This window comes from Syngnathus leptorhynchus, chromosome 9, assembly GCF_054491065.1.
Source record: "Syngnathus leptorhynchus isolate UIUO chromosome 9, UIUO_Slep, whole genome shotgun sequence".
Taxonomy (NCBI): domain Eukaryota; kingdom Metazoa; phylum Chordata; class Actinopteri; order Syngnathiformes; family Syngnathidae; genus Syngnathus; species Syngnathus leptorhynchus.
In genome coordinates this window covers 8,373,330-8,400,703 of record NC_141203.1, presented here as the reverse complement: position 1 = coordinate 8,400,703, position 27,374 = coordinate 8,373,330, and the positions used below count along the sequence as shown (strand labels likewise).

The following is a 27,374-nucleotide window of genomic DNA, read 5'->3' as shown; positions in this document are numbered from 1 at the left end:
CACCCCTGTTCAAATGCCACGTTTTGGTAACATCAAGAAAAGAGATGAATGACCTCAAGAGTTCGGGTTGCTCTAGTAGGCTTTTTCGGAAGTTTCAACTTCGCTTTCTTCATAACAAAACCTCCCGATCACATTTTGAAAAATGTATCACAGTCCCATGAATGTGAACTGTGATTGGCTGGCAACCATTCCAGGGGGTATCCCATCTCTTGCCCAAAGTCAGCTGGAATTGGCTCCATTTTACCTATCGCTGTAATGAGAACAAGAGCTCAAGAAAGTGATGGAGGAATGGCAGGAATAACTCTCACAAGGGCAGGGATAACAAGGTCCACACAGCAGGGCCTGATCCAAGATTTGAAGCTGACACCTCTCGACCGTGAGGCCGAGGAGCCAACGACTACGCACTGTGCTGGCCCTTATTTTTGCTATTGAGACATAAAAAGAATCATGTAAAAAAAAACAAAAAACGTGAACGAAAAACACTTCAAAGCCGAAACCTTGAAAAAGAAGCGATGACACACATGGTTCAATATTTGTTTCCATACAGTTCAATATTGGTTTACAACTCCAACTTCTGTTTTCAACTTCCTTGTGTTTACTACAGCAAAATACAGCCACAGCATCCACGCAGACATTATTTTGACTCGGCACACAGGACAAAGAGCGACTCCGAATTCCACGGAGACAATCTTTCTCCTCCTTCCCTCTTGTTTACTTTCCCTCCTGTCGAAGTTTGATTTACTCAGCTTTCAGCCCAAGTAAAGCTATGCACTCACCGTGCGCGACGGTGCACTTTTAAGAGCCCCCGATGGGGTTGAGCAAGGTTATTTTGCAGCCTGGCAGAATCTTTTCTGTATTTTACTACACAAACTCTATAGATTTTTTTTTTTTTTATATGCCATTATTGTTTGTCGACACTGTAACAAGCAATCAATGCGATGCAGCATGTGATTTTAAAAAGAGCTCTGTCATTTCTTAAGAGTCTGGCTTCCTCCTACGCTCTAAAAATAAATATCTGAATGTGTCCTGCCATTGACTGGCAACCAAGCCAAAGTGTATCCTGTCTTTCATCCAAACTCAGCTGGATGGCTGTACAGTATATCACCAAAATCATATACTGAACCAAAACCAGTAATCCGTTTGGGATTTGCTATTTCAATGAAAAATAATCTCTACTGATCATATGAACAATTGTCCCTCTTGAAACATAACAAATAAAAGTTGACAATATTGAGGAGTCTTCATTATTCCTATAATGAAAGAAAGTGTTATGATTTTACCGTAATCAGAGCTCAAACGTGTTCACTTGTCAAATATGGTTGTTTGGTCATTGACCCTGATGTGTTCCAAACAATCTGCACTGAGCAGATGGAGCAGGGCAGGAAGCCAGACAGACAAGAGGCAAATCGTCTAATCGGCGCTCACAATAAAGAAGCCCAGCAGATCATATCCAGAGCGGTCGGTGTTTTTTCTGATTCGTTTGCAGAGATTCTCCTTTCGATAACGCATACGCTTCCAAACACTTCCTTAGATACAATCTAATGAGAGCCAATACAAGATAATGAATGAATAATAAAAAAACCGTTATTACAAACTAAAACTGATAGGATGATGGTGTTTGTTTTTCAATACGAGGGAGCCAAAACGAAAAGCTGTGGGTGATCACTACTTGTGAAGTGAAAAGCTGTTTAAAAAAAAAGAAAAAAAATAGAGTATTTACCGGCAAAACGAGCCTGGAGCAAATTGAGAAATGAAAACAGAAAGGTGTTATATTTCAACTATTGCCAAAATACAACTGCAGGTGCGTTCCTCCACAAAAAAATAAAATAAATAAATAGTCTGTCTAAATTGGTAAAATGAAAGTTCAGAGAAAATGGCTACTGTTTTAGTTTGATTGTTATCCCACAAATGTAATGGATTTTATGATTGTTTTTAAAAACTTTTTTTTTTTTTTCAACTAAAACTATTTTCCAAACAGACTGATGTCCCTTGGACGGTGGCTACTTCCTAATTACTCAAACTGGCTTATTCCACCAAAAACATGGTACTGTTTGCTCCGTCATGACGAAAGAGCTTAGAGGAGGCGAGCTACTCTAGTGAGTAAGGGAAGGAAGAGCCGCCACTTTGAGCGTCAGATTGAGCTCTCACGGCCTCGGCTGACTGGGGACCCGGCCCGGCTTGCTCAACAAAAACACTGTCAGAGATAGCTCGGCCATGCGTGAAATTGATTTTGTACTAACAAACAGGGGGATCTGTTTCCTCCCAACGGTTAATCAAATCATCTCGGCGAATGAGGGGAGGATGAGAGTAAAATCATTAACGTCCAACTGTAAATCAAGTTGAGTGCCAACCTGCTGTCCCATTAACCCTGAAACCTGTTCAATAGCTAATTAAGGCAATTACTTCAGGCATGACACGCCATTTAATCATGAATGACTAGACCATTTATAGCTGTGGCTTCATTACCACTGGCAGTGCACAGCGATGACCCTCCCACTCTGCGAGCTCAGATGGATAAACGCAACTGTTGATGTGTTCCTGACGAGCTACCCACCAACTGCGTCATGATGGCAAGGGGATGGAGTCAACAAGGAGATGTTTGTCGTGAGTGGTCTGTTCCAAGCCATCGTGTTCTCTACCATTACAAATCATCCATCCATCCATCCATCCATCCATCCATCCATCCATCCATCCATCCATCCATCCATCCATCCATCCATCCATCCATCCATCCATCCATCCATCCATCCAACCATCCATCCATCCATCCATCCATCCATCCATCCGCTAATTTGCATAACAATGTGTGTAATTAGGTCACGCCAGTGCTATTTCATAAAGGTCATGGTCAACTTGACACCCATCAGCAGCATGATCGAGTCACGTGCCGCCCCACACAAAAGCAATTAGTCCCCATACGGCCCCTGGTGCCGTTACCGACTTCATGGCCCAAATATGGATGTCACACCTCGGTCACATGTGTATCGTTTGATGTTGCTTTTGTAAGTGGCAATGCACCGGCAGCTTCATTGTGGCTTTCATTGCTGAAGTGCGGCAAAAAAAACCGCTGCTGAGTTTGAGGATTGGGGCTTTTATTCCCCGCCCGCCCATATGGCCTTTGTGACTGCTGGGTTCACAAAGTGCAGTGAAACGGAATGGATTTAGGGAAAGTATTAGAATTTGGACTCAAGGAAAGGGGATAGTTGCAACTCTATTTCCTCCACTCCTTGCAAACAATTACTTGTGGACGCATGCTGAAACTCACCATTCCTTTGAGAAATGTATCCCAATTCCTCCAATAGTGGCCTTCTGATAATAGACACTATGCCTCGATGAGCACCAGCAGTACAGAAAATGGATGGATGAATTACTGCATAAAGACTTGCATCATGATGTTCACAACTCTAGAGAATGCCACCTTTTGAAAAACTGCTTCAAAAACAAAAAATGGTTCATTTACACATAATTGACACCTAATTGCCTTGCCTTTCATTTATTTTAGTTTACAACAGAGTGCCGTTTTGGGCTGCGTCGAATGATTATTTCAATTATTATGATTATTATTATTTTTAAACAATTCCAATCCAGGAAAAACAGGACATTTAAAATGAACAATGTGGCCTATAGCAGCAGCTACTCTACTGAACTCCTAGTAGAGCAAAGTTTATTTAAAATGGATGAAAATCCCTGGACAGCCCTCCAGCTGTCAGATTCTAATTATTCAACTGTAAGTACTCCACGTTGTGCTTCCTTTTACTCTCCTAAATCGACAAACTCTGGGCTGAAGAACTGACGCATGCTGTAAATATATTTCAATTCACACAGTTCAATCTTGATAACTGCATATATTGCATTTGAAATGAAACTTTTTTTGCCCTTTGTGAAGTCTAAAATGACTCACCTACGGCTGCGACCGTAATATGCTACAGAAACCAGATGTGTTCTAAAATATAACTGGCCTCCACTGTCGAAAAATTCTGACAGTAGATGTAAATGGGGAAACTGGCTCATTTAGTTTATGCAGTCGTTTGAAAAGCTATACAAGGAAAGCATGTAATTCTGCTCATACATCTTTGAGGCAAGTGCATATTAGTATAGCTCACAAAGTAATCAGTGTAATGCTAATGCCGTACTAAAAGTGCCTCACACATAATTTGTCGGTTGCTTACACACTCCGAAGAGCTCAATCGAGTCTTGTAGGACTCATTTGTTGTTTGGATTACATCTAACATTTGAACAAATAAAAGACCAAATAGATGCCAGCCAAACAACACAAGTCTTGTCCCCTATGGCTGGATTTATACCTTGCACTAGATGCCCAATTCTGATTTCATACATACATTTGATTATTTATTTTTTTTGACTGTCTATTTCCATTTATACATTACATCTCGAGTGACATAGAAATGATATCAAGCTTGGGGTGTAACAGGAAAAGAAATGTGACTGTTATTCAATACAACACATGAAAATATATACAGTGTAATCAGATTTGGGATTATTTCGCAGGATAATTTCAATGTGGATTTGAGGCGAGGTTTAATATAGTTTAATATTAATGTTAAATATTATATATATTATAAATATTATGTTAATATTAAATTATATATTAAAATTACATTTTATATTGATATTGTATCACGATTGACATGTGGGTGATATCAATAGAAAAGGCCTTCAAATGTTCAACATAAAAGAATTATTTGCATATTTAAAGGACAAATGTAGCATTTTTGGAACTTGTCCATGCTGCTGTTTCAAAGACGGCATATCTGTTGAATATAATCTTTTTCTCAACATGGGATTCTGATCTGTAGACATCAGATTCTGTTTTTTTCCTCCCTTTTTGCAATGTCATGATGCATATCCCGACTGTGTCACTTAAGATGAAAGAAAAAGAAAAATCTCTGCATGAACTCCACAGTGCAAATCCAGCCGAAGAAATTGTAGGGAGCTGTCTATGGTGCTGAACAAGATTCTCATCGTCCCCTCCGACACCCACCTTGTCAGCACTTCCCACTTGAAGGAGTGACTGTGACAGACCGAGGCGAAGCGTCAGGGGAGACCCTCGTCGTGAACTGTCGAGAGTGGGAGTATTGATTTTGTTGTTTGTCTCCCCTGACTGCGTCGGGGGAGATAGAAGCATCAGCGATGATGTCTTTAACCCTATGCTGGATTCGCATTGAGCGTACCTCTCCTAATATTGTGACTGTTGAGTACATCGTGGCACATATTTCTACAGAGCGGAGCTTTCGGGGACGGCCCACCTCATCCGATTAAATGTCACTCTCTTCCCTCCAGTGCACATCAGCAGCTGGTGGTGACAGGGCAGGACCACCCTCCTGGTGGCTCCGTGTCCACTAGCAGACATGAATATATATTGCTGGACGGTCTGACATGTCAAGAAGAAGGGCGATTCATTATGCTGCAAGGAATCGGAATAATTGAACACAGCAGTCATGTGATTCCGGAAAATATGCCTCCAAAACAGAGAAGCATGACGACGTGAAACTGAATCTGTGCATGTTGCTGGAAAATGAAAAGAGAAGAAATTAATGAATTAATTTATTGGGGGGGGGGGAATAAAATGTGTATGATGTCAGTGACAATTTCACCTTGGACTGGATTATTTCCATTTTCATTATTTCCTGTGGTTTATGCTGATTGGCTGACCAGCGTCCCCGAATGGATTGGATTTCATCTTGGTTGGACAGCTTTGACTTTGAGCATGCGTTAATTGTTGTGATTGCACACATAAATAAAAAAAAACTAAAGTTGTTCCCCTTGCCTGGGTATTATTTGTTTTTGTAATGTGATAAAACACTCATCAAAGCTGTTGATAAACAGAACTCTGTTTTTGTACGAGGGCTATGCCCCGCCCTCTCCCTCCGTCCCAGCATTAAGGTCTGGCCGACATGGACTCTCTGCGGGCCGAACTTGTTGTTGATTGCACTTCCATGCGCAATCATATCACACGAGGCCCCGGAAGCCAAATATTAGGAGAATAAACATCATGCAGTGATTGTAATTAATAAACTACAGGGGCACCATAATAAAACACTAGTAGCAATAAAGCCAGTTTGCAGCTTGCGTAAGAGAAATTACAAATGGCAATTAAGCGAATATATGGCATCAATAAAGAACGAACAGCGAACACAACCATCTGAGCAACGATGGATTGTGACGGTGACAAAAAACATCCAAGTACTTGGTAATTCCTCGCCGAAATGTACCAGAGGAACATTATTTCACTGCTTTTTAAAACCTCTGTCCTGCTGTGGAAGCCATTATGGAGGCTCACCGTACGAGTTGCCGTGAGCGCCAAACCCGCAGCTACTAATCAGGATGAACGTCATGTGTTTCTACGGAGGTGTTTTAACACTTTCACATTCAAATTGGGCTATTTCACATCCATGTATATATTGACATGACAAAACAACTCAGTGAGGAAAAAGAACAAAAATGGCATGTTGACGTTGACAAAGAAAAAATCCACATTCATCTGGGTTGTATTGATTTCACAATGGCAGCAATTTTGACAATACAAAGGAACGATTGAAAATCTAATTCGCCCCAATGCGGTCAATCGAACAAACCAGAAGTCGACCAAGATCACAGAACAGATTGTATATGATTTTGGAGGTTCAATTGGATTCGTATCAAACCGTTGTGGATTTATCTGTCCCAAAAGCAAACTAGGAGACAAAACCATCTGGTCCATTGATGCAAAAATCACAAGGCAGAATGCTTTTCAAGTCCTCGTGAACGTTAACAACACATTTCCGGCACACAAGCAGCACTCGCCCACCTGCAGGGTTGGGCATGCTGGTGCTCAGTCAGCCAAAGTTGGAAAGAAAATAAATAAAGAAAAAGGAATACCTGCTGTCACTAACTGCTGTGTGTATATCATAAGATGAACAAAAATTGGACTAGCACGGTATGATGACCTCCCAAAAATATTTTTGCTGGAATTTTTTGCAGAATTCAAAATTGCATCATTCTGGGAAATTTGAATTGTGAGCACTATTTTACTGAAATGTATTGTAGAGAATGTTGTTCTTTCTTCAGCATATTGCAAAAAAAAAAAATCCATCAGATGTAAATGTTAGTGTTGGACTGTTTTTTGGTGTCACCACTCAATTTCTTTTGACACAAGCAAATAAACTAATGGTAAACTACACATTACTATATGTGTAATTTTCCAGTACTAAATAGATGAAGTAAATGAATATTTTTTGTTACGTTTGAGGTTAGTCAAGTCATATATCGCTGTGCTTTCAGTGAGAACTAAATCAAAACCTCCATTTGTCTTTAAGGGAAAGCTCCAATTGACTCTTTGTCATGTGAACAATCCTTTCAATCGTCTCTTTGGTACCTTAAACAAGCACGTAGAGGTTTACATTGTTTGACCAGAGGGGCTCCTTCATCTCCGACAACTCCGGGTTAATTCCAAATGTTTGCACTCCCTGCTGTTGGCTGATGCGCTGGTGGATAAAGTAAGAACAGGCCTCTAAACTCCTCTTCCTCCACTCTGCTCTTTGACTTTAACTTTTACTTTTTTGGCAACATCCCCTTGTCACAGAATTAATGGATGCGGTTGTGACCAACAATGCTACTTTTTCTTTAGGCCGGGATGAATTGTGTGTAAGCGGTGAGATTGGTTCCAGTGTTCCCCGTGGAGCGCGAGCCTTTGGTGTTTGGTGATAAATGCCGACCGTGTGGTAATACAGTATGATTAACGGACATAGCCCCAAGCGCTATATCTCCGCTCAACACCATCATCACCTTCCGGGCTCGCCTCTTTTCGCCTCTTCACTGCGCCTGAATCAATCATCTGCATGGACCCCACGGTCATGAGTGAGAGCAGATGTTCAATGTTCAGCGCTCTCCGTTAGGATCGGAGGGAAGCGGATATGACCGCGAGGCTGCTTTTAAATAAGGCATTTGACTTCCTCAGGTCGATTATGGAGTTAAAGTATCTATTTATCGGTTTTCTATACAGTGGCGCTTGTTCTCATTAGGTTTGCAGGTGAGGTGGAGCTTAAGCAGGTTTTTGTGGAGCATCTGGGGTGTTTTATAGTTGCTTCATGAATATTCTAAGTCACTAACATGTTTGATTGTGAAATAAAAAAAATACAAATGTAACCTCTGGAGTCACTTGCGTGCTACTCGTTAACTTTAGCTTTGCTAATGTCTTTGGTAGTGAAATAACAAATAAATACAAATGTAACTTCTTTAGTCACATGCATGATACTCGTTACTTGCTCCCAGAGATGAAAATCTTGAGAAATTTTCATTTCTAACTGTTCTACTTTTGGGGTATTCCACTGTCTCCTTGTGTCTTACTCCCAACTAACCCGGTTAACCAGCATGAAATCATCAAACAATGAGTCACATATGAACAAGCGCGTTCAATAAACGGGAAAGAAAATAACCATCTGTTATCTCAATGTAGGGGTGATGAAGCAGGTTGAATATGAAGGTGAGCATCGGACATGATCAGAATTGATAATAAGAGCTATATTTTTCCAAAAAAGAGCAGCGGCGACTTGACAAACACAAGAGGAAGCATATCATTGATGGTGAGATTGCGGCAGCGGCATAAGCAGCCCAATCAATCCTCCAGTATTTTTGTGTGCGAGTCGATAGATCCAGGTTAGGCCCATTAGTCATGTTGGCACCCCACATCGCCTTCTGCAAGCACTCTAACTACCTTTTGCTATACGCTGCCCTTTTATAGGCCCGTCATAATGTGAATCAATTCTAATTCATGTCACTTGCTGTTAATATGTATGGCTACATTCTTGAAATATTTAACAATCTGCATTCTTGATGACACCTGCAAGGAGCGAAAAGGCCATTTGCTGCCGGCGTGCGAAAGCAACAACTTTTGCATTGTTCCTTTTCGTGGAACTTGTTAGGATTCACAGACATGGCCGACATTACAAAGGGAGGACAATTTCCTCCTACCAGCCTCCCGGAGAGAGAGTAAACAGGCTGGTGGTTGCGGCTGGAAAACATCGGAGGAGGAGGCGTCTCTCGTGGCGTGATGAATGAAGCCAAAGCGACTATCCATTTGAGCATGATGAGAGCCCGACTGATCCCTGGATTTGTGAGTGGGATTTAAAGCTCTACCTCGCGGGCACCTGAAGAGAGCCACGGCACGCTCGGCGGTGCTCTTATGATGCGCTGAATGGCAACGTCTACCGAGTGTGTCAGAGAAGCTCCAGGACTGGTGACACAAAAAGATATATTCCAAATGGAAAGTAAAAATGACAAGTTTTCCAATTGAAAGTTACCCTCCTTGGAGTCCAACGCACTTTGCCAGAATTCTCTTTCCAGTTGTTTCCTGGCAAACGTTGACAGTGATTGTCCTAATTCTGGCTATTGTTTCATTTTTTTTTTTCATTACAATGGCGGAATGTGGCTCTGTGTGTACCACAAAGATGAAATGATAATTATTATTATCCTAAATAATAATAATTTATAATAGACATCCCTAGCAAAATGTTCCAAGCAAAACTTAAAGTCAAAATTCCTCAACACTATCACTCAGGATCTGAGAATGGAGCCTTTGCTAACAAGAAAATGTTCAAATTTGGCCCAGTTATCGTCCTGAAGCGCGTACTTACATAGTTAAGCGCTGTGTGTTCCACATCAGCACGCATCAATTTCATTTCTTGTTGAGACACGTTTTTGTTTTCTTTCCTGACTTAATTCATCACACTGTGACCAGGGACCCAATTTACACTAGTCAATTGAAGTGCGAATGCAATGAAAGGCATCCACAGAGATGGATGATACTTCTCCAGTGGGAAATGACACGTTTTTCCATCAGCAAAAAAAAAAAAAAAAAAAAAAGCTCATTAACAAGAAGAAAATTAACAAATGATCAGTGAAAATGCACTTGGCACAATAAGTACAAATGCAAAAAAAAGAATGTTCCAAACTTCTGTCTTATTGCCAGTCTACAAATAATGCTTGATTCAATTTAGCCAAACACCACTAACAGAATTCTTGAAATCATTCCCTGCCGTTGACGGCTATAGATGTTAAAAATCAATTTTAACTGAACGAGTCAATAATCATGGTCATCCTCTGCAACTGACTGAGGACCAGTGGGTGCGTCTCCATCTTAGGTCCACTGGGATGGGCTCCAGCTCAGCCATGACCCTAATGAGAACAAGTGCTAAAGAAAATGGATGGCCAATCAGATGAATTAAAAGCACCATAAAAGCGGATGAAATTCAAGGGTAAAGCTACTGTGGTCAGTTCATAGAATCTCTGATGCACAATATGCTGAAGAGACCTTCATCCAATCAGACGGCGTTTACATAAGGCGAGAGATTTCCGGCCGCCACAGCCTACAGCATGAAGAGACTTTATCCTGTCAAAAGATACCGTAGCGGCACAGCCCATACGGGAGATTAGACTTCGTATGAAGGTGACTCGAGCTGGGCTTTAAAGTGAGTTTGCTGCTCAGTCGACCGCTGAATCCAAATGGCGGGATGGCGTGAGCCCCGGCTCGCCTCTCCGCATTTTTCTGTCACCAGCTCGCCCCAGATAAGGACAGATGACCTTTCTTCGGGTTGTTACAATAAATCAAATCCACAGTCACTTCTTCTTGCCTTTTTCAAGCCTCGCAGGTATCACTATTACCGCCAAGCTCTGTTGGCATTTTTGTCGTCTCTGTTGAATATGGCGAAAAGTCGACTTCGCCTTTAGATTGAGTTTTGTGATTAAATAAAAAAAAAACGGCCATCACAGGAGAGCACACATATCAGGGCAGGGCAGCGAGGTCGTAATAATGAACTTGCTGATGAAGCCACTCCACCTCAGCAATATTGGGAGAATTTACTTTATAAATCTAATTTTGCATGATAGCTTTTTATGGACTATTTCAGGCAGGGAACGAGAATCTTCTTTTGCCAATTAGAGGCCAACAGAGCCAAAGTTAATTGCCCCCATGTTAATAAGAGCATTTAAACCACTCAGCCACCAAACAGGACTCTTGGGGACATTAACCAGCGAATGTTTGAATCACTGCACTAGCTGACTCATTCCCATCTACTGATGACTATATTTAACCAGATCAATGTGAGCGGCTTGGCATGGTCTGCTTTTAGCTCCGTTTCTGGGTGATGTCTGATCAAAAGACGCTATCAGAAGGAGCTTGTGGTTCACGCTGGATAAAATAACACAAATTCAAAGAACAGAGAGATGTAAAGTAGCAGTTAAGTTGTGACGTGGGATTTCACACTATCGGCTGCATTGCGGTGCTTGACTAGCGGGTTGGGTCGTTGGAGTCTTGCCCTCTTGTGCCCGGCCACTCGCCTTCTGCCAAGCCTTTGGGGTTTTTCTCCCCGGCATCTGTCACTCTGTCTCTGTCATTACCTTTAGCAGGTGTTTGTGGCTTGCCCTAGCCGTCCTGTGTCAGCCAATTATCTCCTTGCCTGTCCTTGTCTAGGACCAGATGCTGCTAGTCGGCATGAATAAGCTAATTGTAATTCCTTCACTTCCATTTTTGATGGATCCTCGTCAGTGTCCTTGTTTGAAGCAATTGCAGTCCCAGTTTAGCGACAGCATCCTTCAGATGATGCATTTGAAGGCTCATGACGTGATATCAGAAGGAAGAAGGCGCTTTCAAATGGAAAGCACTAAAGTGGCCTTGTATTCCTGTTTTTTTTTTTTAATTGCTGGAGGCATCGCTTCTATCTTTCTCCATAGTAAAAGCCTAGGTCCTGAATATTAAAAAAAAAAAAAAAATCAAGCACAAATACAGGTGTTGATTTGCCACACACTTTAGACACCTAATAAAATGATGAAAAGCAAAGAACAACTATTTTGCCGGATAAATAAAGACCTCTATTGTTCTAAATGTTGACATTAGGATCTCCCGACGAGCTGCTCATCCCGTTTAACAAGGGCCGACAAGGCGCCTTTGAATACTGTATGTGGCCTCCATGAAGAAATACATGTGCTGCCAGAACTAATTCGGCCCCCAAAGATGCGTCTTCACATCTTTTACCGCACATTCATACCACAATGTCCACCAGATAAATGTCAAAAATGAAAGCGACATGGAAATGAATTTCTCAAGCCAACTCATTATTTGCATGTGAATGAATACAAAAAAGATCCTTGATTATTTTATGCTTAATTAAAAAAAAAAAATCATTTACATGGAACTGCATACAAACCTGAAGTGAAAGAGAAAAATGTGACTGGAGCCAGCCACTCGACCAAATGCCATCTTTTAATCACGCCGTAAGAGCTGAATCAGACATCTGGAGATTCATATTTGCCTGACCAGCAAATATTTTTGACAGCAGCCTCGCAGTACCTACAAGCCTGATCTGGCAAGCTGCTCGGCTTTCATTACACAGAGTGGCTTTTAAAGAAAGACTCCGAGCGCCAAGCACACCACATCCCGAGGGAAATGGACACCGGGGCACAAGCGGAACAACTTCTATACACCTGTGATGCTAATATTGCGATGCCACAGACCAGAAAAACTATTCCACAAAATCAGATTGAACAATATTGCACAATGATGACACACAGGGCTCCCTGGTGCTTCAAGTATCAAACAGAAGAACTGGGACACTTATATTTTCTTTTCAATTCAAGTGGAAAGAAAGGAAAGAAAATATAAACGTCCAGACAAACTACTTTAATGTAGGTTGAAAAACTACAATGATTGAAGTGGGCGGTTTTAAAACACCGCTTAGCTAAATTGATGGACAGCTTTGCGTTAAACCTCACTCAACATTTCTTTCAAGAAAGAGCACTTTTTGTTTTGGTTGCTATGGGAATACTCAAAGTGATGATGGAGTAATTTAATCAAGTAAATGTGAGGATCTCGTGCATGTAGCCAAGGAATAAAATGATTATAGCCCACTTGTTTCTTTAGTTTTTTTTATTCATTTAAATTGCTTCAATTGTTTGTTTTTTTGGAGGGGGGAGAGCAATGTTGGTACGTCTAAACCACTTAAGTGCTTCCTGCTTCAATGTTACACAACAGATTCAATTAGTCAGCAGTGGCAATGACTCTCCAATAACACCACAAATACTCACTAGATTTGTTGCTTATCATTAACCAAAAAGTCACATCAGGGGTTGCGAATTTTACTAAATATTTAGCTAGAATGTCACAAAGTTAAAGTAGGGTAATTGTATTGCACGCTTGAGCTCCACAACAGGTTGTCATGGTAACAAAAGCCATTTGCATGAGGCAGAACCACCACCAAAAATGGCGGGACTTTAACAGGCCATTAGCAGGGTGTTAGCTTAATTTAGCTAACTCTGCCGCATTTACATTGTATAAAGTTGATTAATGTGCATTGTCCTTTTTTAAGTAAATAAATATGAGGCCACTTCTGTGTCGTCAAAGAGTACTTGACTTACACTTCTTAATTAACAAGACTGGATTACTGCTCAGAGGTGCCAGCAATGAGTAGTTGAATTAATGACGCACACACACACACACACACACACACACACACACACACACACACACACACACACACACACAAAAAAAGCAATCTCCGGTCCCCGGAATGACAAGATCTTTGAAGGTTCATCCACACGTAATAAACATAAAATCCCATTATTGGGATAAGTACATCATCAATATAAAAGTTCTGGAAAAAGAATTGTTTTCAATACATTTAAAAATTATATTTTTAGTTCATCAGATAATTTATCAGGCTGCTATACAAACATTTTTGCAAATATTTTTTCAATAAATCATACACTAGGTTTTTCCTGCGTCCCAGGATGGCTTGCGTTCAACCGGAAAACTTTGAACTGTGTGAAATGCACTAAAAGTGATTTAATAACAATGCTAACTTTATTTGCCGCCGTGATGAGAGGAAGGAGGCCAACAGTGAACGCCACGGTTAGCTCTGGCGAACAGACATGCATGATTTAACAATCGGAGTCGTAAGTTGAAACTACTACACAGTAAATGGAGCTCCTCTCCGCATCAATTATTATGAATAAAATATTAGGAGAGATTTTATTTAGCAAAAGATTAGGACGCATCACTGCCGAGGCATGTAAGTAATAACGCTCCTTTACTTCGGCGGTAACATTGTAAACATTAAAGTGATGGATATTTTCAGGAGTCGTGGAAAGAGCAGCACGGAGAAACTAAAATATCGTGGGGAATTACAAAAACTGCGGACGACATCATTACTATTCACATTGCACTGCTGTCATGTCTTGTATTCAGGTTGTGGCTTTGTTCTCGAGTTAAGCATTCATTATGTAGAAGGAACAAGAACGTGTCTAATGAGCATTTCACATCTGTTTTTTTTTTTTTTTAAGGCCAATAACCAATAAGTTGAAGTGAAACTTACTGCTCTAATTCCTCGCTGATAGACAGCCCACTCAAGAGGAGCCACGACATACACACTGATCATTTGTGTCACGCCTGACCTTTCCCGGGCCGGGCCGCCAGCTCGGCCAACTCGGCCGTGTCCGGGCAGTAAAGGCCAATACAGTGCGGTGAAGGTGGAGGCACTTTCACGTGCCTTTTTGCACCCACACTCAACCTCCGACTCATTTCCGTCTCATGAGGCATTAGCTGCAGAGGTGTCGATATGAGAGGTCAGAATCAAAACGTGGTTGTTGCAAATGTGTCTACGAAGTGAAACAAAACGACAGGAAATTTTAGCCTTGACTGTATTTACTATAGAGCTGACAAAAAATATTGAGTCATCGACCACTAATCGAATGAATCGAAAACTTTAAATAATCGAGTAATCGTGTGTCCGACGGTAATTATTCTCTGATTTCTGTAGTTATTCATGAAAGCAGACTGATTTTGATTTTGTCTAATCAAATAGACATTTGCTTTTGGAAAACAATGACCGAATCAGATTTAAAAATGTCAAAAAAAGGTCATCAAACTCCCTCGTGTGATTTTCCTTATTTGTTTTGTTTTTTTAACACTCATCAAATGAACAATAATAATCGGTGAATAAATCAAATGGCTTTGTAATACACTTAAATAAAAACATTTTTTTTCCAATCATAGATTAATCGATAGAATAGTCAAGTCTGAAACGTTTTTGTAGTGACAGCCCTGATTTACTATAAGTGTCAGCGCTAATAAATACTGCGGAATCTAACACAACACTTCTAATAGAAGCCATCTTTTCCCCAACTGGAAAAACAAATAATTTAGTAGCATCGTACTTGTGACCTTAAGGCCAGTGGCATCTGTAAAGCGGACACAAACACTTGACCCTCAGTTAGCCGCCTCATACTTTCTGCTGTTAAGTAAATATAAACTCCTTGCAAGAAATATTATAATTGAAGAATCTTTAATTAAGGCTTTGCAGCAAAATATGCTGATGTACTAAGGTAATATGTGCATAAAGCTATTAGTCATCTCATAATGTGTCCCAGATGAGGAAGAGGAGGAAGGATGGCCTCAGAATGGACGCGGTGGGATTTGAGTACACGGGGGCTGGGAGGACTGTGAGCGCAGAGTGGATGCTGCAGCTGTGAAATGAAGAGCTGTCGCATCCACTGAGCACTTTTCTGAGTGGAGGAAACACACTTGGCGCAGTAGAAATAAATCATGCCCGCCTGTTTTCTTTCTTTCTTTCTTTCCCCTTTTTTTTTTTTTTTTTTAATACATCAGCGTGCGATTGTAGCTTCCAAAACAAGAGATGGGAAATTCTCGCTGCCTTGCAAAGATTTCCGGCAGTGCTTTCCCACCCCCACCCTACTCCTAATCTGATATGCGCCCATGTAGCTACGTTTTGAGGAGATAACTCGGACTGATGCAGCTTTAATGCGTCGTTTTATGACTAGCCTAATGTGTAGTGCTTTTTAAAGACTTGCAGATCCACTGAATAAAGCATACTGCAGTTCTGCTGTGAGAAAAACTGTTACAAACTTTTTGGTTTTATGAATCTTGACAGAAGCGCTTCAACTGATTGTGGCAGTATGTGTTTCTTGTCTGCCTCACTGTTCTGAGGTTTTGAAGCACCAATTTGAACAATCCACACAAAATTGCATGGACATGTGTACCATAAAGAACAAAATAGTCTCAAGGACCCATGGTAGAAATTGAACACCAAGTGGGCCATTTGGGTTTGAAACAACCATTTCAAGGGGGATTCTGAGACTCATACTTTGACAAACTCCACTTGGGGATAGGCCAAAATGAGCCCCAGTGAGAATTTTTTTTTTTGGTCCATGCCATCTTATGTGGGTGAAGCGTGGCGGTGTCACACTGTGATGATTTTTACAAGGAGTTGTCATGCTGCCCATTAAATCCTGTTTCCGGTTTTTGATATTGCGTGATAAAATTTCAATATCCATATATTCAGTAGATTATATTGAACACATCATTTTAGGTAAATATGGTTTGAAATATTGTTGTCAAATGTATCAGTATAAATAAACAAACGACTTACCTCTAATGAATTCCTGGTACTCTGGAGCTGAATAAAATAACTAACATGCCCATTTTTAGAAGAAAAACACATTCTATTAAAAAAAAAAAACCCATTGAGACATTCCACCTCATACCAGGCTAAAGGAGACATTAGAGGGACCTATTATATATATATTTTTGTATCATAGTTCAGTGAGTCTGTGTTTGTTGGGGATGTAGAGCCTCTCAAAACAATTGTGCAAGCAGAGAGCGGGGATGTATTGGCCATTAAAGTAAACACTGGGGGTGCTTAAACACATCTTGGCAAATAACATCACTGAGAGGGGATCCCGTATACAGTTGGTTAATGGGCCAGACTGCAGCAGCAATGGAATAACATTAGCGGGCACAGCTCTAGACAGAGCCTCATTGTGTGGGACTGATGAGCACACAAGGACCAGAACCTTTTCGTCTATTTATAGGTTGCAAGCTGAGTGTGAAAGGCTGCTTTTTCTCTCAGGTTGCAGGTATTCACCCCAACCCATCCCCTCAACAAAAAAAAAAGAAAAAGAAAATCCCTGATTGCACAGTGAGTGGTTACAATTATTGGATCATTGGTGTCTTATGTGAAAGTTTTTACTGGATCGGGAAAGGGCAAACTTTTGTGTTCGCTGAGGCAGATGGGGCAGATCATTCATGAAGACAAAGTTCAAATATTTTTGAAATGTTATTGTTTGTTCAACTAATTTATGCACCGCTTATCTGCATAATTCATTCACAATCACACCGACAGTTATGTCGTCAATGACCAATGACTTACTTTCCGCCAATGAATTTAATCACTTAACAACAAATATTTACATGACCAATATATATGATCATTTATTTTTCAACGAATATCTGTTTTAAATGATATTTTTAATGCAGGACTCTTGATAATAATGTAAATACTTGAATTTATAAAGCACTTGCAGTTTTTCTTTTTTTTCTTTTTAATTTTGAGCTGTGCTCTTGAAGACGTTTTTGGGAAATGTGCGTGCATGTGTAGTTCTTTTCTGCTTTACCTTTTATTCCTCTGGACCTCCTTCTTATCCATAATGACAGGCACGCAGTTGGTCAGCTCGGTCCAGTCGGCGTGCAGCCCGCAGCTCCATCCCGTCGAGAAGCGAGAGAAGAGCCACGACTCGTCCTTGCCCGGCCGGTGGCAGGTGCACTTCTTCTGGCCGGCCTTGCAGTCGCACGGCTGCTCCAGGCGGATATTCCTCACCAGGTGCCGGCCGAACGTGGTGCCGCCGGTCTTCTGGATGTGCAGGAACACGATGACGTCGTCCCCTTTCATGTTGAACTCCACGCGTCGGTCCAGGTCTCGTTGCGTGAAGTTGAACTGGGACGGGAGCTTGGCAGGGCTGTCGTCCTCCAAGTCCTGGTCCGTGAAATCATCCCCGTCCTGATAGCCGGCGGAGAGCAGGCTCACTCCCCGCGGCGCATCTCCGTTTTTCAGCGGACACGAATGACTGCCGGCGGGACATATGTACTGGTAACCTATCGTGACAAAAAGCACAGCCAGGATAGGAACCAGGATGAGCTTGCTGGATTTATCATCCATGATAGGCTTCGTCTTCATTCCATCACTGAGAGGGGGGGGAATAAGAGTTGGGGGACTCGAGAGCCGCCTAATATTTCGGATGCCACATGTTGCCAATCGGACGTCGTTCACCTCTCAAAAACAGCGCACCAAGTTGCAAAGTTAAGCTGCATGGTAGGTTCAAAGTTCTAAACAGCCATGCTTTCCATGCTTTGTCCCGCTGATTCCGGTCCGAAACGCGCGTGTGCTCTCTCTCTCTCAAGAGAGAGAGGGGATGTCGCAAGACTGGGACTGTTGTTGTAGCCTCGCCCCCCCACCCCACCGCCGCTGCCACCCTCCACCAACCACCCACAGCATCCCTCAGCCTCCCCCGGATGCTGAGGCTCTCTGACTGGCTGCACGGGAGGCCACTAATCGCCCGCTTGTGTGTGCGCGCCCGTGTGTGTGTGCGTATTTACGCGCATTGAAAGTCTCTGCCATCGTCCCATTATCTCGTTTAGCAGGGTGCGTCGAGACATCGTGCACATACAAGCACACACTCGTTCGAAAACAGGTTCAATGCGATATCTAATAAGTCATAGAAACTGACCAAATCAATCACACCATTAATCAATCCATGCCATATGTATATGTATGTATGTATACATGCATGTATTTATGTATCTGTCCGTCTGACCATCTACAGTATAGGTGTCAAACTTAAGGCCCGGGGGCCAGATACGGCCCTCCATATCACTTTATTAGAAATTAGACATTGTTTTCACTTTTAGGAAATATTGCTACCAATTTTAATTACCATCCATACTTTTAAAGTATTTGAACAGTTCTTACTAGTCTCTGATTTCAGGTAAGCATTACCACTAAATTCCTGCAGCTTTACATTGTGAAAATGGTAGGAGTCCGCAGGGCTACTGGCGACACAGCACTTGTGAGATTTCAAAATGACAAAGGCTTTAACCATCCTTCAGATGGAAATGTGAAGCGTCATTACTTGCAGTCATTATACATCTGCACAATTAAATGAGATCTGGTACAAAAGCTATGCTAATTCATTCTGCCTTAACAATTGGTCATTTTTCATTGACACTAATTGTGGCTTGTTTTAGCTGTCTTAACTACATGAGTGTGGCAACGTGTTGAGATGTGGGCACCCCACTTGCTTGTATTTAAACTGCTGCAGAACTTGATTTTTAATTCCCTGCACCAACTAATTTTATGTGCATTTTAGAGTCTCTTGCTCATTTTTAAAGCCTTTTTTTGTGAACTGGATCCTTTTTCTCTTTTCATTTTTCCCATCGGAATTTGCGGCAGAGTCTGGTACTTATTTTCTGTAAAATGAGGGGGACTTCTGTCTTAAATTATCTGCCAAAACGTGTTTGGTGATGTGACCCACAACAAGACACTGGTTTTATTTCAGATGCTTGGTGATTAAATGTTGGCGTGACATTTGATTATGCAATGCAATCTCTTTGGGAACTCCCTTTAAATATGTGTGTGTTTGTGTTTTATGGAGGATTTTGGCCAGTGGCATTTATAGAAACAGCACTTTCTTGATTGCTTAGTAAAGTTGTTGGCTCAGTGTTTGTCTGTCTTTCTTTTTCTGTTTGGCCTGGGGGTTATGTTCATTATTATTGAGACAATTTTGTATCTAAAGGACAATTTACCTCTCTCAATTCTATTTATTTGGTAAAAACATGCACAAAAGCCATCAAGAATCCTCACATGGATGAATTAACCAATAAGCGGTTTGGTGGGAAAATGTTTGAGTTGCACTCCAAGGACCCCGGTAGTTGACTATTGCTGTGCCTGTTTGAATCCGTCTACCAACAGGTCAGAACAAGACCTATCTTATTCTTTATTGGCATAATCGTGTTGGATACGAAAGTTACATCACAAGAAGAATACACATAAGGTTATATTATCCTTCATGACGTTTTATTAAAATTAATTTAAACGGACCTAAACCGGCAAACTCTATCTCGCCAGCTGTACCGGTTGCTAGCATACATCAATGGTTGCTAATAGATGCCTAAAAATAGACAGCGAAAGTCATTCTATTCCGTACGGTAGCGGTCAGGATCAATAACGTGGAGACGGACGAAAAGACAGCGATCAGTAGGATGATGGCTAGAACGTCCAAGTTTGTCACAATGTGTTTGTAGTTGGCAACTTTAATCACTGCTTATTTTGTATTTTCGTCATTACAGTTGGTTAAAGTTGGAATTTGTTAACTTGAATGTACTTTGAGTTGCCTGGTTCGGTGCTATGAGTCTGTTTAGGCTGTTTCGCTCAGATAGTAGATGTGATTTCTTTCGGCACTTTCACTAAAATGACTGAAGGTGTTTGACATCTAACTGAGTTGAGACTGTCACTTCAGTAACTACGTGGCACAAGACCGACTAACCGTTACCGATCGACACACGTGGAAACTGTGCAGAACTGGACCGCTTGATCTCAATGCAGTTTCATGCAACTTGATGTTAACACAATGAAGATGATTATCCTGCAACCCCTGCTGCTACTCATGATCGTGCAACACACGGCATCTGCATCCAAAGGTGTCACTGCAAGTCTTAAAGCCAAGTGGCACGCGACTCCTTACCTTTTGGAGACAAGGTAAACATCTTTTTTTCGACCCATATGCATGCGACCTTTAGTTATGTAAAATCAAGAGGTGTTAAGTCGAGGCCTAGAAAATAGAAGCCCTGCTGCAGTTTGACAGCTACAGGTGCGTCTTATCAACCGGAACTAGCTCGTATGATGCTTACTGTTATGTTACGTTATGAACTAAGTACGCAAATGGAAAAAAATGTCCAAAGGTGATAAAACTCGACTAGAATAAATCCACCACAATTTATTTACTCATATAATGATGGTTAAAAGACTAGGCACATTTTTGTCAGTAAGTGATGGTGAAATTCCTTTTACTTCAGAGGCATTTGACCTCAGAGGTTACGCTGTATTTTATTGATGAAACCTTTCTGTATATACATCCTAAGGTTCGCTCTGTAATATGTTGCTCCAAGACAATTTGATATTGCATGTATTCAATCTTTTTTTTTCTCCCGTCTCTCAGTGAGTTTATTGGAGAGGATGGCAATGAGAAATTCTGGCAATTTGTCGGCACTGTGAAAGAGCTCACCGCTTACAAGCAAGGAGGTAGGCGGTCAAGTTTGAATCATTGACCTCCATTTACATCATATTTCATTTCTAATTTATCACATTCTCATCCATGCCAGAGTCTGTCCGCACATACTACAACCTTATCATTAAAAAAGCCAACCAGTTTCTCACGGGTCTTCAAGTGAACTTGCTGAAATTCGCTCTTTCGCTGCGTTTCTACTTGCCAGCTGTTCACGCCTTCCAGCAGGTACTGTATGTTCACAAGTTATAATTGCGTGAAATCTAAAATATTTTAATGATATCTCTTTGGCAGCCTGGTAATATGACTTTGCACAGTGGGAGCCACGTAAATTATTGCATAATTATTCATGCCACAGATAAATATATCCACACAATTTGTACGACAGGTATGGTACATTTCACAGTTTATGAGCTTTTTTTTTGTATGCAGCCTTGAATTCATGACCTGGGCCTTCTGCCTTCTTTACTTACAATTGCTTTGGCACCACTAAGTCATTACTCTCAAAAAACACTGGGTGAATTATTTGCCTTGAAATTGAACTGTTCAGCGATTATTATCTTGAATGATGCTGCAATATTACTTGATGCCCGCAGGCTTTTCAGTGCCTCACACACCATGTAAAATGTAAAAAAAAACAAAGAAAACACCCACCCCCCTGGTCTATAACTGCATTTCATACATAGGTATGCTTGTTGTACAAATTTATTTTGCCCGTAGTATAAACTATTTGTATGCGCTGTATACACATGCAAGGGATTAATAACCAATTAATCGACGTGAAGTTATTTTTAATATAGCCCACTACCACTAATTTTGTTGAATATGTACTACTGCAAACTGCAATCTACTACAGTCCAAAAGTAATCCAAAAAGACACTAGAGACTGTTAGTACCAATTCTATGTTCATGTCTCGTACTCCACAGATAGCCAGCGATGAACCGCCACCTGAGGCTTGTCCAGCTTTTGTCTCCATTCACGGCCAACATAGCTGCAGTACAAAGAACATCAAGAAGCTTCTGAAGGCTGCTGCAGGCAGGTAAATCCAAGTGACACCGCCAACCCCGTGCGGCTCTACACAGCAGACCATGGCGGAAAAGTTTCCCCAAGTTAATTTGATATTGGAAATCTTTGACACTCCCTCCGAGTTCATGTTTGCCCTTGGAAGAATGAAATGTAATTTTCTGTGGTGCTTTTTCAAACGCTTGCAGGCCCCATCCGTATTTGTACAAGAATGATCACATATATCCCGGGGCTAATAAAACAGACGTCCCAGTCGTGATCCTGTACGCTGAGATCGGTACCAAGGAATTCACCACCTTTCATACCGTGCTATCAGAGAAGGCTGATGGGGGCGCTCTCACGTATGTGCTGCGTCATTTTGTGGCGGTAAGTTGCCTGGTCATGGAGTAGTACATACGATTATTAGCGTTCTTCACTTATTAGTCGCTTGCTGCTGCTGCTGCTGCAAAAAAAAAAGTGGAGCAATTTAATTAGCATTTTGTGTCAATATAGTCTGGCTAAGTTTAAGAGCAAATGATTGAGTTTCTTGTTTTTATTTTACTGTAGGATTGAACTTGCCAGTAGTATTTTAAAATGAAACAATTTCATTTGGCTTTATTTGATCTATTTGCATCTTTGAACACAAAGTTTTTGTGGTTTTACCCGTAGTACCAAGTGTAAATTGTTTATTAAAGAAGAGGTTTTTATTTGTTCAAATTTAATGTTATAATTTCTTTGCTTTATTTTTTAAAATCCATTTACTAACCGGTGGTTGTTTATTTGATTTTCTTTTTTTTTTTTTTTAAAGTGACGCATTTAACACATTTGGGGTCTGGCGTCTATTTAAAAAGGAGGCCAATACATGTCCTCTTCTTGCTCCTCGTTTCTCTCGACCGCCACACCAATCTTTGACGCAAACGGCTTAGAAAAACGACATGTTTACCTTGTGTTATGAGTAAGGTTAACATGACTGTGAACTCATTCATGCCCATTCTCAGCTGTTTCCATTGATTTAGCCATTTGTTTTGACCCGTATTGGCCTCGTGCCGTCCCCTTGGAAAAAGAAAGTAATATGAAAAGGAATATTTCTTTCAGCCCTGCTGAAGAAAAGCCAGGGGTTGGGGTGTTCAGTGGGTCATTTAATGGTGCAAGGATGTGACTCTGACACGGGTGTCAAGGTAACTGTGTCCTGTATGTAGACTTCATGTTCTGAGTGGAAAAATAGTTTTTGAGCGCTGCTGCCTGGACTGAAGGCGTTGAAATTGCTTTCTAGATTACGGCAAAGTATTTCTTTGGATGCATCCGAGAGGCCACGCCCATTCAGGTGTGCTCAACCGTTTATTAACGCCGGTCTTGAAAGGGTTGCGAAAGGCAGATCGGTGGAGCGTTATGGTTCGCTTGATTGGACAGGAGCATCATTCATCTGCACCAAAGTATAGAGTTTGCCCTTTGGCACTGCACTTTGGAGTTGTCGCCGTCTCCTACGAACCGCCAAATATATGTTAAATTTTTCTATGTTGCACTTCCAAGAAAGTCAGACGTATGCATCATTTTTTTCCAAACGCATTCCTCCTGTTCCCGATTGCACAATTGCATGTGTTTTAAGTGTCTGGATTTTTTGCCATACAGGACAGCCACAGCACCTTTAATTGAAATAGCCATATTCTATATTTTTGTTGCAATCATTATTTGCTCTATATTCATTTGAACAGGCTCCAAAGCAACAGAAGATCCTTTTATCTGGCTACGGCGTGGAGTTGGCGATAAAAAGCACAGAGTATAAGGCAGTGGACGACACCCAAGTCAATGGTCGGGATGCAGTTGATCACATTTTTTTGTTGTTGAACCTTTTGTGTCCCGAACAACACTTTTTTTTCCCCCCCAGACACAAAGACAATCATACAGGAGGAGGAAGATGATAACGATGAAGTCCAAGGATTCGTTTTTGGAACATTAAAGTAAGGATTGTCATATGTACATGAGCCATTTTATTAGGTACACGGATGCTAGACAAATAACATTTCAAGTGTTGTCCTAATTGCACTATTGTAATGTTTCTTTTGAATCTGTCTAGGAAATCTTATCCTGAACTCAAAGAGCAACTTGGTGAACTTCGCAAACATCTACTTGATAGTACCAACGACATGGCCCCTCTCAAAGTGTGGGAGCTGCAAGGTAGCAACATAGTACTGGCCCAGAATACGTTGTTCATAATAATCATTTTGACTTGACTCTTTTTTTTTTATTTGAAAATTTGTGCTGTCTAACTTACTTGATCCTTGTAGATCTCAGCTTCCAAGCGGCTGCCAGCGTGCTGTCCGCAACAAAGTTTGATGCTTTGAAGGTCATGCGAGACCTCAGTCAAAATTTTCCACGCAAGGCAAGGTTAGAAAATACATCATTGTGTGAAAAGTTAACATATTTGAATATGTTATGTTTTGGACCCCACAACACACTTTTTCATGTCCAAAAATTCTAAAATCTAACATACAACTATGTCAGGTGGTGAGTAGTTTTACTTTATTTTAGTTTTAAATTTACTGGTTTAACAAAATGGAAATTAAAACAGTATGGAGCTAACGTGATTGACAAGATTGTTTTCAATTTTGGAGGTTCCGCCACAATTATCTCAACATGTTTGCTGTACAGCGTGACCTCTAATTTAAATGCTAAAATGCCGGCTTGTATTTGCTCATCTCGTTAAAAACAAAACAGCAAAAGTGATGAGTTAGACTTGTTTATTTTTTTTTTTCCAGGGGATTTGCGTACAGATTTACCCTCTTGAGGGCGTGCAGGTTTTTCAGAGATTAAAACTTGTCATTTTACTGCCGGCCGCGGGTGTGATAAAGGCTGATGGTGAGCGTATGCTTTACTGTACCGCTTTACTATTCCCACAGATCACTGACAAGAGTGGCTGTAAAGAACGAGATGAGAAAAGAAATTGAGGAGAACCAAAAGGTGTGCTATCCTAAGCTGTGTCCAAACATGAATGCAAAAAAAAAAAGACTTTGATTTGATACTGCTTCACAAGTTAGATATTTCTCTATCTGAAATAACTGTTGTGACATCATCAACATTTTTTCTTCAGACTTTGGTCCTTATGTGCAGACTTTTATGTAGCTTTTCTTTCTGAGATAAAACGAAGAAAAAAAACATTCTAAATATCAACAAACTCTTTGTGCTTTTTCTCTTAGCATCTGAGTGAGACTATTGGTGTTCACCCAGGAGACAGCGAGCTTTTCATAAATGGTCTGCATATTGATCTGGATGTTCATGACCCTTTCAGGTAGGATTCCAAACAGTCCTCGACTTATCCTCCACCTCTGTGTTCCTGTTGCCAGATGATCAAAGTTTGATGCCATTTAAAACGCCTCTCTTGTCATCTTTCATTGATAGCATTTTGGAGATCCTCAGAGGCGAGGCCAAGGTCTTGGAAGGTCTTCACAGCCTGGGTGTAAAAGTAGAGCGTCAGGGCACGCTGCTGAGATTGCCTGTGGACCATGCAGCAGACAGCTATGCCTTAAATATCAGACATCCGGCTATAATGGTGCGTTGCGGTGACTCATAAGTCCCGGACCGCATAGCGGCTAACAATAGGGAATCAATCATCTGCCAAGAAATCGGTTTAAATTAGAATCTCGGAAGTCTTTCATTGCAGGATGCGCCAAGCATATCCGGACGTTACCGTTCTCATTAGACCGACTTCATCCCTCAATGTTCTGTTCTCAGTGGATGAACGACATTGAGAAGGACCCGATGTATAGCAGCTGGCCAGCGGGATTCCAGGAGCTGCTGAGAACCACTTTTCCAGGAGTCATCCGACAAATCCGACGCAATTTCTTCAACCTGGTGATGTTACATTAGTTACTTAATCCTCAGAGGCATTTGTTGATTGTCATTTTTATATCAAGTCTGACACCACCATTTCTTAACCTCGCTTGGGACGTTTTGTAGGTTCTGTTCCTCGATCCGGTTGAGGCGAAAAGTGTCAAGCTGGTGAAACTTGCCGGGCTCTTCTACAAACACAAGATCCCCCTGAGGTCGGTGCATCTGCTGCTGTTTTATACTCCACTTTGTGCATTTATAATCCTCACCAAGGCACTGCTTCTCATTTCATCTGCAAATTGAATACTTGTTTTGCTCACTTTGGCCAGAATTGGATATGTGTTTGTTGTCAACGCCCAAGATGAGATTGATGGCTTCTCGGATGCGGGGGTTGGCTTTTACCGACTCCTGAATTACATCGCGGACGAGTATGATTTATCCCAGGCCCTCATATCCATGGCCTCGGTAAGTGTATCGCAAATATAAATCTCTGTTGTTCGCACTGCAGTTTGGAATAACTTAAGTACTTTACTCACCGTATGCTCAGTTGCTTCCTCGCAGCCCCGGTTATCGTGTCTTTTTTTTTTTTTTTTACTCTGTGGGTTACTGGGATTTCCTGTGTTAGTGCTCTGTCAAATAGTTCTTGGAAATTGTTGACGGAGGCGGGTGGGAGTGAGTATACAATTAAATCTCATCCAACTTGTCACTTCAATGCAGTTGTACAACAGAGTCAAGGACGGGGACACATTGACGGCTGACACAATCACTGCTTTCCTGAAGAGCAAATTCCCTAAAGCCAACGCTGAAAGGATTCTGGGTGCCAAATCGGAGTATGACGAAGGAAGGAAGGTAAGAACATAAATGGCATCTTTTTATTCGCATTTATAGTCAGAAATCAGTTGTGAAAAGTACGTATTGAAAATCAGTTTTTTATGTGCCCCAGGACGGCACCCTCTTTTACAGAAAGAGTGGCCTAGGTGCCCTTCCGCTGGCGTTATTTAACGGCGTCCCCCTGAGCCCCGTTGAGATGGAACCAGATGAACTGGAGAGCGTCATCCTGCAACACATAATGGACTCCACCAGCGTCTTCCAGAAAGCTGTTTTCACGGTATGACTCCACTGCACGGTCAGCCTCCCAGCGGATGGCCACATAAAATCGCAAAAAATCAGTCAAAAATACTGATGTACTGTTATAAGGGCATTTCGGTTTACGAGATCTGTTCCTACCGCGGTGATGTAATTTGAATTTGCGTCACTTGCCTATGCTAAGGCAGTAATAATACGGCTTAATTACAGTCATAAATGTCTGAAACACACTTCAAGACTATGAATAAATAAATCAAATAAAAATTGTATTTTATATGTCTGTGGTAACAAAGCTTTATTGTGCTGTGTCACAACATAATATTGTTCTTACGGCGCT

At 41.2% G+C, this 27,374-nt stretch overlaps 2 protein-coding genes across 5 annotated transcripts in view; one reads left to right on the top strand and one right to left on the bottom strand.

Moving 5' to 3' along the window:
- Positions 1 to 20,717, bottom strand: part of hs6st3b (heparan sulfate 6-O-sulfotransferase 3b) — a 42,288-nt gene extending 21,571 nt beyond the window's left edge. The window contains exons 1-2 of one of the 2 annotated variants that reach the window (XM_085921283.1): positions 20,584 to 20,717; positions 17,461 to 17,938 (exon numbers count right to left, since the gene is read on the bottom strand). In XM_085921283.1, the coding sequence (XP_085777409.1) occupies positions 17,461 to 17,938; positions 20,584 to 20,605 (500 nt within the window). In that variant the 5' untranslated portion in view covers positions 20,606 to 20,717. Of the gene's footprint in view, positions 1 to 17,460; positions 18,021 to 20,583 lie in introns of those variants that run through there. The other variant, XM_085921282.1, reaches the window with a different exon arrangement.
- The window catches only part of uggt2 (UDP-glucose glycoprotein glucosyltransferase 2), a 30,491-nt gene continuing 23,094 nt past the window's right edge, over positions 19,978 to 27,374 (top strand). For 2 of the 3 annotated variants that reach the window (XR_015067327.1, XM_085921279.1), the window contains exons 1-17: positions 19,979 to 20,597; positions 21,058 to 21,140; positions 21,221 to 21,351; positions 22,051 to 22,163; positions 22,336 to 22,513; positions 23,839 to 23,935; positions 24,012 to 24,084; positions 24,201 to 24,301; positions 24,412 to 24,511; positions 25,024 to 25,084; positions 25,321 to 25,412; positions 25,523 to 25,673; positions 25,856 to 25,975; positions 26,081 to 26,166; positions 26,281 to 26,416; positions 26,669 to 26,800; positions 26,895 to 27,059. Coding sequence is in view for 2 of the 3 variants with exons in the window: in XM_085921279.1 (XP_085777405.1) it covers positions 20,449 to 20,597; positions 21,058 to 21,140; positions 21,221 to 21,351; positions 22,051 to 22,163; positions 22,336 to 22,513; positions 23,839 to 23,935; positions 24,012 to 24,084; positions 24,201 to 24,301; positions 24,412 to 24,511; positions 25,024 to 25,084; positions 25,321 to 25,412; positions 25,523 to 25,673; positions 25,856 to 25,975; positions 26,081 to 26,166; positions 26,281 to 26,416; positions 26,669 to 26,800; positions 26,895 to 27,059 (1,968 nt within the window). In the remaining variant the exon portion in view is untranslated. Of the gene's footprint in view, positions 20,598 to 21,057; positions 21,141 to 21,220; positions 21,352 to 22,050; positions 22,164 to 22,335; positions 22,514 to 23,838; positions 23,936 to 24,011; positions 24,085 to 24,200; positions 24,302 to 24,411; positions 24,512 to 25,023; positions 25,085 to 25,320; positions 25,413 to 25,522; positions 25,674 to 25,855; positions 25,976 to 26,080; positions 26,167 to 26,280; positions 26,417 to 26,668; positions 26,801 to 26,894; positions 27,060 to 27,374 lie in introns of all 3 variants that reach the window. The other variant, XM_085921280.1, reaches the window with a different exon arrangement.